The sequence below is a fragment of the Lampetra fluviatilis genome, chromosome 30 (genome assembly GCF_964198595.1).
Source record: "Lampetra fluviatilis chromosome 30, kcLamFluv1.1, whole genome shotgun sequence".
NCBI classification, from domain to species: domain Eukaryota; kingdom Metazoa; phylum Chordata; class Hyperoartia; order Petromyzontiformes; family Petromyzontidae; genus Lampetra; species Lampetra fluviatilis.
Genome location: NC_136304.1, coordinates 10,213,779 through 10,227,673, shown reverse-complemented (window position 1 = coordinate 10,227,673; position 13,895 = coordinate 10,213,779). Strand labels below are relative to the sequence as shown.

The window sequence follows — 13,895 nt, the reverse complement described above, 5'->3', positions numbered from 1 at the left end:
GTCCCCGGCGGAGGGAAGCAGCAGAAGCCGTGCTCGTCCGTGAGTGCCTCGGTGCTGTTGTGCTGCACCATGACGCTCGCATGGCAGCAGCACAACAGCAACAAAAATACAAACAAAAAATAAACCCGACACCAGTAATAGTAATGCTAATAATAAAGGCTAAAAACAGGGAGAGACGCCACGATGACGGCGCATTTCTCCCTCCATTTACCTCTCTCTAGGCCAGGCTCAGGCCTCACCTGTGCCCAGGCCTCCGTCTGTGCACCTGGGAAGGCTGGAGCAACCGGTAGGTGCGGCCACCCTCCACGGCGCCAGAGAGAGAGAGAGACACCGCAACCTCAAAATATACAGGAAGCAAGTGGAAGGTGCCTTGTCCATCCATCATTGGCACTTCTTTGTTTAGGGAATTATGGGTTAGGAGAGTTAATGTAAGTAGCGGGAAAGGCAGGTCTTTGATACAATTTTTTAAATACCTACCGGGATAACTTCAAACAAGAGACAACAGCCGTGAGCCTTTGTACTGCTCTTGCTCAGACCACCAACACACCATCATTAACTTGTTCTATAGCCACCTGGGTAGAAGATTGCAAAAAAAAATTTCTACATAGATATGTGTGTATGTATTATGTACATACATTAGATGTATTTCTAGCACACAAGGCACAATTAGTAAATTCACAAAAAATTGGAAATGGAATACTCACTCATGATGCAGTGTACTCAACGTCTTATACTCAAGGACAAAATGTGCAACCTTGTTGAATTATGGGCATACATTTTTCTTATTTAAAGCACTGAAGCTAAATAACATTTAATTCATGAGCCAATGGTGTTCTCATATAAACATCGCCCAGTAGCACGTGTTTAAACAAGGCGAACCCGGGGTTGGTTTAACTTTCACGGAATCTCACCGGCAAGTCGTGGCTTGCTCCGCAGTGCAACTGGGCAGTAATACGCGTGGTTGTGCACGCTTCATCAGAGCACTGCTCTTAAAACCCGTTGATTGGCTTGTGTGCGTGCACTGCTGTCCGTGCTAGTGACGATACTGGTGCATGGGTCACTCGAATTCCATTACTTTAATCCCCTATCAAGGAATGACGCTGCCAATTATCCCATTGGGAAAGATTAAAAATATATATCTGTGGGAAAGTCGACATTTGTCCCGATTAAGGGACCCCTCCCCACCAGCCATAGGAACTTAGAATATCCACCACTGGCTCACAAGTGGCCAAAAGAGGTGATCACCCCATGCTCATGTGAGCACCGAGACACGTTGGCTTCGACTCCAATGCGTGTGTATGGTGCCCTACCTCTGCAGGAAATAAATAAGCAATGAGTCAAAGTTTATACAATGTATTTTTAAATACAGCTATTGCCGAGCGGTCTCAAGCCTGCATTGCTTCAGCCTCCTTAGTAATGTATCAAAGTCACCCAATACGCTGATTTATCTAAAGAAGATGGCCTGTATCCCACTCCCACATCTGGACTGCTTACTGTCGCCACACGAACACGATAGGAGCTTTGAAATTGTTTTGATATTAAAAATGGTCTGAAGCCACCCATCAGACAATTAGCCAGTGAACTAACTTATAATATTAACTCTACATAATGGCCAAAATAATCCTGATGGAAGTCGCTAATAGCTTCACATCTGTGTTGTGGTTAAAGTGGAGAGACCCCAATTTAAAGGTCCACGTTATAAGCATCGTATATGACCATTAACATGTGTTCAATCCCTTTTTCAAATATAAAATTAACGGGGTTGATCAGAGCAAACTTCTTCTGTACCGGCTCAGTGGCTATACCTTAGGTACAGTGAGGGAGAAAGTATTTGATCCCCTGCTGATTTTGAACGTTTGCCCATTGACAAATAAATGATCAGTCTATAATTTTAATGGTAGGTTTATTTGAACAGTGAGAGACAGAATAACAACAACAAAATCCAGAAAAACGCATGTCAAAAATGTTATAAATTGATTTGCATTTTAATGAGGGAAATAAGTGTTTGACCCCTCTGCAAAAACATGACTTAGTACTTGGTGGCAAAACCCTTGTTGGCAATCACAGAGGTCAGACGTTTCTTGTAGTTGGCCACCAGGTTTGCACACATCTCAGGAGGGATTTTGTCCCACTCTTCTTTGCAGATATTCTCCAAGTCATTAAGGTTTCGAGGCTGATGTTTGGCAACTCGAACCTTCAGCTCCCTCCACAGATTGTCTATGGGATTAAGGTCTGGAGACTGGCTAGGCCAGTCCAGGACCTTAATGTGCTTCTTCTTGAGCCACTCCTTTGTTGCCTTGGCCGTGTGTTTTGGGTCATTGTCATGCTGGAATACCCATCCACGACCCATTTTCAATGCCCTGGCTGAGGGAAGGAGGTTCTCACCCAAGATTTGACGATACATGGCCCCGTCTATCGTCCCTTTGATGCGGTGAAGTTGTCCTGTCCCCTTAGCAGAAAAACACCCCCGAAGCATAATGTTTCCACGTCCATGTTTGACGGTGGCGATGGTGTTCTTGGGGTCATAGGCAGCATTCCTCCTCCTCCAAACACGGCGAGTTGAGTTGATGCCAAAGAGCTCCATTTTGGTCTCATCTGACCACAACACTTTCACCCAGTTGTCCTCTGAATCATTCAGATGTTCATTGGCAAACATCAGACGGGCATGTATATGTGCTTTCTTGAGCAGGGGGACCTTGCAGGCACTGCAGGATTTCAGTCCTTCAAGGCGTAGTGTGTTACCAACTGTTTTATTGGTGACTATGGTCCCAGCTGCCTTGACATCATTGACAAGATCCTCCCGTGTAGTTCTGGGCTGATTCCTCGCCGTTCTCATGGTCATTGCAACTCCACGAGGTGAGATCTTGGATGGAGCCCCAGGCCGAGGGATATTGACAGTTCTTTTGTGTTTCTTCCATTTGCGAATAATCGCACCAACTGTTGTCACCTTCTCACCAAGCTGCTTGGCGATGGTCTTGTAGCCCATCCCAGCCTTGTATAGGTCTACAATCTTGTCCCTGACATCCTTGGAGAGCTCTTTGGTCTTGGCCATGGTGGAGAGTTTGGAATCTGATTGATTGCTTCTGTGAACAGGTGTCTTTTATACAGGTAACAAGCTGAGATTAGGAGCACTCACTTTAAGAGTGTGCTCCTAATCTCAGCTCGTTACCTGTATAAAAGACGCCTGGGAGCCAGAAATCTTTCTGATTGAGAGGGGGTCAAATACTTATTTCCCTCATTAAAATGCAAATCAATTTATAACATTTTTGACATGTGTTTTTCTGGATTTTGTTGTTGTTATTCTGTCTCTCACTGTTCAAATAAACCTACCATTAAAAATATAGACTGATCCTTTCTTTGTCAGTGGGCAAACGTACGACATCAGTAGGGGATCAAATACTTTTTTCCCTCACTGTAGGTCATGAGAACAAGGGGATTCACGTGTGAATAAGAGGAAGTATTCATCTGAATAGCAAGCAAAAGTGCAGATTCTCATGTTTGATACATGTGGGTTCTCATGTTTTACTGAATATCTGTGAAAACTACCGGACATCTGTGAAAGAGAGCTTTATAGCTCATCGGATTCCTCCAGTATAAATGCATGTTCTGGTTCTGATTGACGTGAGACACCAACGAGGGGAAAATCGGAGGCAGCACAACAAGTAGGTGCTTGTCCTCCTCTCTGTACACGTGCGATTTTTTTTCCAGGAACTCTGGTTTCTAAATATAGACAACCAGGAAAGTGGCGAAAACATCTCCAGCGAGACCCTCCTGCTGGTGAGGCCTGACGAGATTTCAATAGTTTCGTCTAAACTAAACAATGTTTTATTTGACCAGGTAAGGCCCCACTGAAGCTATATTGCTTTTTTTCAGAAGCGACCTGGCTATCACAAATGATAAGTCAACGAAGTGGCTCATCGCGCGACAATTTTTTATAGCAGCCAAATACTCTGAACGTGTGATGTTGATTTGAAATGTATCCAGATGTTGGTGCATTGCAATCAGAATCAGAATATACTGGAGGAATCCGATGAGCTATGAAGCTCTTTTTCACAGATGTCCAGTACACAGATGAGCCATGGCTAATATTAGTGGGGAGTGACATCTGCATTGGTCTGGGGCAATTTTTGTATCGACCCACACTGACATGGCAAAACTACCCCCATGACGAGGTGTGGATCGGCCCTCTTCCACCAGTAAATTAATGACTAAATAATGCATGGAGGGCAAAACCGGAGGACCAGGAGAAAAAATCGTCGGGATCGAACCCACGACCTCCTTCATATCAGGCGAGGTAGTTAACATCTCGCTACCACGGATCCCCTAAAATCCCTTCTCATAATAAAATTACATCATTTATAATTCCTTGTCAATCCACTGGTGGATGAGAACCCCCCCCCCCCCAGACAATGTCGGTCATGGGGGTTATTTAACCATACTTCACCACCCTGGTCATTGCGGGTTGAGGAATGGAATTTAGATTACCAGGTTCACCACTCTGATTTTAAGAACCGCACTCGTTGTGTTAAATACACCGTGGAGAAGGCTTTTGAAATGCGCGTGTATTCAGACACAATTCAATGTCAGCTAAAATCAGTATTACATAAAGCAACGTGTGCTCTGAACGGTAACTTAATGGCCTTTTAATGTAAAAGCACATTTCATATTTCACGACTTTAAAGTCTCTGTCGCCACCTACTGTTTCAATGGAGAATTGCATAATGCGGCTTGGAACAGCTAACTTTGCAGGAGATAAGACCAGGGGATAATCAATGATAGTCACGTGGCTTAAAATGATGGGGACAGCCAAAGGTACATGGGCCTATTATTAAAAATATCATAACGTACATTATCTCTCCAAATTTCACGGTAATATTTTAACATAAAGGTGAGAATTGTAGCCTTATCTGGAACAAGCATTACATTGGGATTGCAATTGATTTGATAAATACTGTGCAATGTGTGTTGCTTTGTTTTACCGCATATGGTGTATGCAAGTGCGAGCGTAAAGTACATGGATAATTCACACGCCATAAGTAATTGCACAAAGTAATAAACTGTAATGCAACATTCCCGCCTGCACGTGATAATGCATTCACCCACTATCGCATGCCCTCTTCTAGGAGCATTGAGGCACGCTCCGTATTACATTGTATTTCCATATTACATTAAATGTCTTTTCATCTATAAACATACTTATCGCATACGCGGAAATACAATATTTGATGTAAAACAAAACCGCTGATGTTTCGAACAGCACTTGTAGTACAAAGTAGTTTCCTTGAACCCCAACTAACCGTGCTGGGGTCCTTAATTAATCAATCCAAGGGGTTGGGTTGTGCACCATTCTGGTCAAATCTCTCAAAAATAAATTCGATGCAGGCCACTTGGACTGAGGTCACAAATACCAAGTGATGATGAAAGAAGAGACACCTCCCAACGCCAAGCCCAGTGCAATGAATGTCATCATGATCACGCCAGCTGTCTCCGCTTGGTGGGCATTGACGTTTCTACACACGTACGCACAATACACACAACAAACCCCTTTGTTAGTCTGAGTATACTGTCAGGGTAATTGTTAACAGAGCCCTTAATATGGCTGGAACAGCACACAAGTGGGTGGTGGTAGGGTCATTCCTTTGCACGCAGCAGCTACTATTTGTCCACTCGGCACAAGTAGTTGTTCCCCAAACTCTGAATGTCAAGTACAGTTCGTTATCCTATAACGCCGCGTGTTGTTTGCACAACGCGAATTGGATGCACATTTTTTTTTTTATAACGCGGATGCGAATTGGATGTAACGCGATCGAGTGAACGGAGCTACGCATTTTTTTCCATAACACGACGTTCTTCAGGAACGCAACGATTACCGCGTTATAGGAGAACAAACTAAACTGAGAATGGCTCGTTTCAGGCACAAATGCTAAATGTTGCATGTGCACAAACAGCAATTGAAGGCAGAATTCCTTGGTTTGTGGTGCAGTGAAGCATTAACCATTAAACCAACAACAGTAGCCGCCGCCATTCGCCACTAAGTGGCGGTGACGTCACGGCGACACCGCCGTGACGTCACCGCCATGTCGGGCCAGGTGCACTCCAAGGCCACGCGAAGTATCGAATGCTCACCGACAGGTCAAAGGACAGGCCTGTTTATCGTAAGCCGCAAATATGTATACATGTTTCTTCATGTCGAACTCAAAGAGCCCAGTTTATGTAGTTCGTTTTGGCAGCATTACGTATAACTGTTATTTGTAGAAAGTCGCTCCTCCCAAGATTTCACAATGAAAGTACGGCCAACGCCCCCCTCACAATCGCGCCTATTCTCCCAATTCCCGTGACACAACTGAAGAATGGCCCAGTTAATATTATTTAAAGCTGGAGAACCCGTTGCTCTGCATTTGGTGTTAACTCCCTCACCTAGCATATGTGATGCCGCCGTCACGAAGCCGCTCGGCGAGTGCCCCATCTACGACCTCGCCACCACCAAGCGACAGGGCTGACCCCGCTTCCCCCTCACCGCATCCCACATAAACACACCCTCACACATTTTCCCACATAGAGCTCCGAGGGGAGGTCTCCTGGCCGGCAGGTTTTTACCCGAAAGCCCTCATAGGGATAATCTTCACGGTTTCCTGCGGCCAGAGAATTGGGCGACCTCCCCCGATGCTGGTTCGCACCGCGGCGCTGTGACCCGGGTTGAGATTGCATGGCTGTCCAGCCACCACGGTTGAAACGCACCCCCCACACACACGTATCGACAAGGCCGGCAGGGGTCCACAGCCACGAACGAAGGGGAAGCCAAGGAGGGGGGGGGGGCGGCTGATTAGCGTGGCAGGTGTGCGCGGGGACCGCCGCCGTGCAGCAGCCGCGGCGAGCCTTTGTTACGGAAACCGCGACTGATTGGCATAACAAAGGCGCCGCAATCGGCGGGGGACCCATTGTTAGAGAAACCAGGAATGCGGCTGAACGGGCTTGGCGACCTGATTGGCAGAGAAGGCGCTCGGGTCGGCGTTCTTTGATGTAGGTTGAGGATAAAAGGAGGGCGCAGAGAGGTAAAATGCTCTCTTGCTCCAGAAGTCAGCGCCCGGGACGGTTCCCAGTTTGGCCACTCGAACGTCCGTGCGACGCGTCGAAGTGTGCCGCGAGGACTAGACCACCGGAGCGCCGTACGCATCTAACCGTGAGTAAGAGGGAAAAGGAGTATTGGGATTGGGGCTAGAAAAAACCAAACCGCTTAGAGCCTATCAAATTAGATATATCGGGTACAGACCCTTGGGCGATAGTGTAGGCCTGCCTTGTCGATCCTTACTGACTTAACAGTGAATAATAGTCGGCCGGTAATAAATCATTAATAACTAATCGCAACCTCTGTGTGGTTTCGACGAGAGTGTGAACGCGCACGGTGCTGTGTGTACGTACGCTCACAGTGTGTGAGTGCTGCGCGGGGCTATGTGAGGGGAGGTGTCGCGTTTGATTGAAGGAGAGGCAACGCAGTAATAACTAATCGTAGCCTCGTGTGGTTTCGACGAGAGTGTGATCGCGCGCGGTGCTGTGTGTACGTATGCTCACAGCGTGTGTAGTCAGTGCTCCACGGGTGTGCGCTCGTAACGTGGGTGGTCGGTGTTGAGACGCATGCTGCGTGAGGGCTCACACCCACCGCAAACACCTGTTCCACGGCCCCTTTAGATGAGCGTTATCACCCGCTCATGGCGGCCGCGCGTGTGCAAGCAACGCCACAGCCCTGCGATCTCCGACCCCCAGCTGCCATGCGATTTCTAGAGCGTGCACGGAGTTGAACAGTAGCGTGCGGGTAGTTATTACCAATGTTTGAGGGAAGGCACGAGGAGGGTGTTTGAATGAACAAGGTGGCTAAGGGACCAGCCGAGAGTTATGTCTCACAGAGAGGAATCGGGGGGCAGTAGCCCCAACACATACAGGTCATGGGCTCTATCCCGACCCTGACGATGCCTGTCGATTTGAAGATTGCACGTGGATTTTTCTCCGAGTACTCCGATTTTCCCCACCACATTTAGAATCATGTGTTTAGAGTATTTGGTTGCTGTAAAATTTCTACATAAGCCACTTGATTGGGTTACCATTCGTGATAGCCAGGTCGCTTATGAAAAAGAGATATAAAGCTTAGTGGGCCTTACCTGGTAAAATAAAATAAAAGTGTATAGTTTAAGAGACAGCTGTCATTTTCATACTCATCTCACAATCCTCTTACCCGGAACACTAAAAGTAATCAGATTTTTTTTACGTAATAGAATGCCAATGTATGTGAGTTTTTGTAAAGTTTTTTCTAAGATTTAAAACACTGATCAAAGAATTACATTCATAGGAGCACAAATGGAACAGTTTAAGCAATTTTTTATGAACCGTGGTCAGCCTTCGGAGTGGGCAGGTAGAAACTTGGTTGGACAGCGCATTCGTGGGATCCGTGTTGGATACCGTAGTCGTGTTGGAGGTTGTCGTATGCACGACAGACAGACAGATAATCCCTGGTGGGCAGTGTGGAACCTGTTGTTCCTACCTGTATTATTGTTGTTCTTAAATGTCTTCTAAACTTCTTCCACCGTTTTAAACCAAGTACATTTTTATTCGTAACATGGAAAATCCCCAATAAACGTTTTAACACGCTTTCTATTAACTCACTCTCTCTGTTGTTGTTGTCATTGTATCCTCAAATCTTGTAACTCTATTTTAACCCACTTCCCAATGTGATATGGACTGCAAACTTGGTATACTTATGTCATACTGATTACAATACTATATTCTATCATAAAAAAAACAATATTTTTTATATGTTCTGTTTCGGCTTGGGTCTAATTGTCCACGCTCAACTGCCGTTGGCTGTAAATCACCACGGTCCCTTACGTTATGGCAAGCTTCGGGGCCACTTCCTGGAGTCGTGGAGTTCTTACATTACAAGTAGGGTACATTTCATTAAAGCGTGTTTTTAAAACGTTTTTTTTTATATTACTTATTTTTTGGTAAGATCGCGTAAATATAAATGTTCAGTTAAACCCGACACAGCCAATTAGGAAGGTTTGTCACGTAATCAAAACTTGCCGATAAGTTACTAGTTCAGCATTAGGCCTCGGCAAGGTAAGGTAATTTACCATTTTTACCGGGTAAAAGGGTAAAGGTAAAGGGTAAAGATGTCTACATGCCAAGGGCTAAGGCAAAGGGTAGGGTAAAGGTAGCTCCGAAGAATTACCCGGTAGGGTAAAGGTAGCGTGAAGTATTACCCGGTAAATACAGTACCTTGTTTACCGCTAAAAACTCCGTGGCGCAGTACGTGGCCTCCATTTAATAAGTAATATTTTAAAAAAAACTTTTTTTAAACACGCTTTTATTAAATGTACGAGCAATGGCAGAAGTCCACGACTCCAGGAAGTGGCCCCGAAGCTTTCCACAACGTAAGAGACCGTGGCCAATTACAGCCAACGTCAGTTGAGCGTGGACAATTAGACCCAAGCCGAAACAGAACATATAAAAAAGATGTTTTTTTTTATGATAAAATATAGTATTGAAATCAGTATGACATAAGTATACCAAGTTTGCAGTCGATACCACATTGGGAAGTGGGTTAAAATTGAGTTACAAGATTTATGGATACGACAACGACGATAACGACGACAATGACCACAACAACAATGACAACAACGACAACAACAAGCGTGTAAAATTGGAATCATCGAGAGTATTCTATATCAATAAAGCTCTCTACCTAGCATTTACCGTTATAAACCTTTTCATGTGAAGTTCCCTAGTAATTACCCTGTAATCGGGTAATTTGTATGGGGTAAAGAAAAGGTAGACTCGTTGCTTTTTACCTTTTACCTTTTACCTTACCTGCTAAAGGGTAAAAGGTAGGGTAGAGTGATTGTATTGTGGTAAGGTAAAAGGTAAGGTAAAGGTAGGCTTGTTTTTTTTACATTTTAACTTTTACCTTACCTTGCCAAGGCCTATTCAGCACACCGGTGCGTTGGAGGGGAATCTCAATCGAGTCATTTGCAGGAAACTTCTTAGCACTGGGATGCTTGGCCAATATCTGTTATATGGTGTGGTGGGTTTTTGTTTCAGCTCTCTGTAATGTTTCACCAGCGATGGGGAAAACATTTCTGCAAACATGCCGTATGTTCCGCCATTGTGCGGAATGGCGTAAATCACACTCTGGGGGCGTGGGGATCTATACCCCACAACTTCACTGCAAAGAAAAAGATCCTCCGTTTAGCCGGTGCAGACTGATGCGGCAAACTTTGTTAGCAATTAGTGATTGAAGGCAGCACGGGTCACACTCGGCGGCGGTATGATCACCACCCGCTGCCTTTGTCTCGCCATTGGTGATGTTAAGATGCGTTCGAGCTTACTCACCTTCATAGAGGGTGAAACCGTTGATATGCACATTTGCATATTTGTGTGTATGTGCACAGAATTATCTGAACCGGTCCTGGGCCTCCCCTCGGTCGACTCAGCATCAAATGAGTACCTGGTCCAGTTTGTAAACATCACCACCAGGGAGACAAAGGTCACTGGACGTGGTGCTGGCCACTCAGCCTCGTGTGCCGTGCCGGTCTTCATAGGTGCTCACTAACAGCACTTGCCCCAACAGTCTGTTAAGGCTATACGAGGAATATTTGTCTTTGTGTGTACATGTGTAGAGAAGGGATGTACACAGTGAGCAAAGTTGAGAGAGTGCATTTGGGGACAAACAGGTGTGAGCATTGGGCCACGGAGTAGGCGCCGCAGAGGCGGGAGCTGGAGGCGATAATTAGGGATTAGCGAGTGGGAGAGGCGTGAGGACTCGGAATGAGGAGAGATATATAAGGAGGAGTGTGCGTGAGTAGAGAGAGGTGTTGTTTGGGGACCAAGAGAAGAGACGTCTCGCCACTGCCGCTCGGTCCGTCAACAGGACCTCGCCCATCACCTCGTCGCCGGGCGGGTGTTGGCTGATCCCCCCGCCCGGGACAGACGGGTAAGTGGGTGCGAGGCAGCGTAGGTGAGAGCAGGGAGCATTGGGAAGATGGAGAAGAGTAGGTGCGGGGCCGAGTAGATAAGAGCAGGTAGGAGGAGGAAGCGGCATGTGTGATCACAGTGAGAGGCAATCATCGGTGTGCCTACAACTGGTGCGAGAGTAGGATTAATAAAGTGTAGCAGGTGATCTGTTACTCCGTGTCAGTGTGAGTAATTTGATACACTACACATGTGTGCGAGATGAATCGGTGAGCTCCTCCAGCAGGCAAGATTGCATTGGGCTAGGCCCAGCCACCACATGCCCGAACACTTTCTGTTTGGCCAGATGGAGGGGGCTAAACGGGCACGGCATGGGCTACAGAAGAGATGAACTGATGCGGTACAGGAGGATGTAAAGCCGAGTGGACTTGCCGACGACTGGTACCAGCGGTGTCAAGATCAGCCTTTGTGGAGGAGGCTCGTGAAGGACGCTACTGGGCAGTTGGAGGCAGTCGCCCTCCAACAACAATGGAGGGCAGAGGAGCGATGCTCACAAACATTCGCCTCGGAGTGCCGGGTGGCTAAAATGCAGCAAGTTGGCACAGTAGCGGGCACAATTGGTGCATCTGTAATAAAAGACTTGACCACGATCTCTGGCTCAGTGTCCTTTATTTGGTCCGTACTGTATTACCCACACGGCTGTCTCTTCTTTGCTCAGTCCCCACAGTGCTGACTCTGATGTCTCTCTCTTCTCCACCAGCAGCCCCTCTGTTGGCCTCTGTCGCTCCTGTAGCCCCCACAGCAGCTCCGCTGCTGTTACTCACTCTCAGCCCCCTTGGCTGTAATCGCTGCTGCTCACTCCGCAGCGCTGACAGCCTCGTGCTGTCTCTCTCTCTCTTCGTCGCTCCTGCGACTCTCTGCAGCCACACCGCTGCCTCTAACACACAGCCTTCCTGGCTGTACTCTCCGCAGCTTCTCACCACCCTTTAGCTCCCTGCTATTCTCCGGGGTTGGCTCCCGCTGGCCAACGGTGCCCCCTCCTCACGTTCGCCCACTCTTTTCCATTCACACCCCGACTCACGTTCTCTTTCCGGTTTACCCACTTAAGGACCCCAACCTTTCACCCACGTCACCTGGCTCCGCCTCCCCGTGACGTCACATCCGGAAGGTCGCTCACGCCCGAATTACACCACCCTCCCCCGTAGAAAAAACCCAGCCGACCTCGGCTGAACAATACCAAAGCGTAATGCGGTGAACCGACCTTCCGCGCTAAAGGACACCAAGCATGCAATATAACAACAGAACAATAACAACAAGTAACATCACGGACGTACAGAAAGCATGCAATAAATACAAGGGTAAGAACAAGAACAACAACACAACATACAATCAACGAAACGTAAGTGATTTAGAGCGTGTGCGGGTCGCCAGCCCGTCCCGGACGGTCGGCGGCCCGCTCGCAGAACGGGAACGCGATGGAACTCGATGAATGACAGGGGGTAATTCTCCTGTTGCGGTTGGAAGTCCACCAACGTCCCATGTTCCTGAAGAATCAGTCTTGGCCGTGTCCTTCGAATGTGCCTGTGGCGGGGTCGGAAGGGCTGCAGGGCTCGAAGGTCTCGCAGACCTGGCAGGCACCCTCCGAGCAGGGCCCCTCGTCCCCCTCGGTGTCACGGCCGACCTGTCTGGAACAGGTACGACCGGCGCTCGAGCAAGATCAGTGGACGCAGGCAGGGGAGAGTCGGCAGCAACAGACCCCGGCACAAATCTTCGGTAATACGAGGCAAATCCCAAAAACCGCCGAACATCCCCCACGGTGGCCGGAGTCGGCCAATCCCGGACGCACGCCGTCTTTTCCGGATCCGTGGACACCCCCTCAGCACTCACAATGTGCCCCAGATAACGGACGGACCGTTGCAGTAGGTGGCATTTCTTTGGTTTAAATTTTAAATTCGCAGAGCGCATCCTCGTGAACACTGTCTCCAGCCGTGTTAAATGTTCCTCAAATGTGCGGCTGAAGACAATGATATCGTCCAAATATATAAGACACGTCTCCCACTGCAACCCCGTCAAACGAGCTCCATCAATCTTTGAAATGCGCTTCATAGCCAAGGGAAGATCAATCCCTCGGCAAGGCCAGATATCAACGACCCCCCCCACGGGGTAATGTTCTCTTATAGAGACAATAACGCCCTAACCCAAAACCCGTGAGCCCCCGGCACACCAGGTTCAGTCTGCCACCGCACAACTGAACCATGACTCCCCGAGCCATATGAGCACACGGCCCATTAGTTAAAGACATACCACGGAGGTTTCGCCTCCGGGCTGTCAGGTCAGCCATCAGCCATAGGCCGACGTGACCACCACTCGTGCATCACCCAATCAACAATGGCAGGCATAACAGATGGAATATTTGCCCCACCGAGGTTTTTCCCGCGCGCTCAAAATGGCGGCCCCCTTCGCCCAGCGCGTTCGCGCAATATCTCGCGCGCACTCAAAATGGCGGCCCTTTCCGCAAAGCGCATCGACGCCATACCCCGCGTGTGCGCAAAATGGCGGCCCAACGTGCGAACACGTGGCCAGTTTTCTCCATTCGTGCACCCCAGCTTCCCTTTGCTGGGGGTCACAAATTGCATCCCCCGTCTTATTGTAACAATCCCAACAACGATAGACGCACAGCCCCAGCTTGCTGCGCGCAGCAGTCATATCGGGGAATTTTTAACCAATATTTTACCAACCACATTGGTTACACAACCCAACTCGCAAAGCAACTCGTGGCTGCATGCGACCAACCGAATACGCGACGCAACTTGGCGCCAATTTACGGTCCCATTAGCATTAACCTTTGAGACACCCACAACGGCGTCATCACGCACCCTCAAAGCGCGCTCTCTCTCTCACAAAGCGCCGTTACCCATAATATACACAAAATCGCG

General features: G+C 47.9%; 1 protein-coding gene across 3 annotated transcripts in view; it reads right to left on the bottom strand.

The window, feature by feature from the left end:
- Nucleotides 1–437: 437 nt before the first annotated feature.
- LOC144943265 (equilibrative nucleoside transporter 1-like) overlaps nucleotides 438–13,895 on the bottom strand; it is an 80,047-nt gene continuing 66,589 nt past the window's right edge. For 2 of the 3 annotated variants that reach the window (XM_078870603.1, XM_078870602.1), the window contains exon 13: nucleotides 3,136–5,510. In XM_078870603.1, the coding sequence (XP_078726729.1) occupies nucleotides 5,399–5,510 (112 nt within the window). In that variant the 3' untranslated portion in view covers nucleotides 3,136–5,398. Of the gene's footprint in view, nucleotides 573–3,135; nucleotides 5,511–13,895 lie in introns of those variants that run through there. The other variant, XM_078870601.1, reaches the window with a different exon arrangement.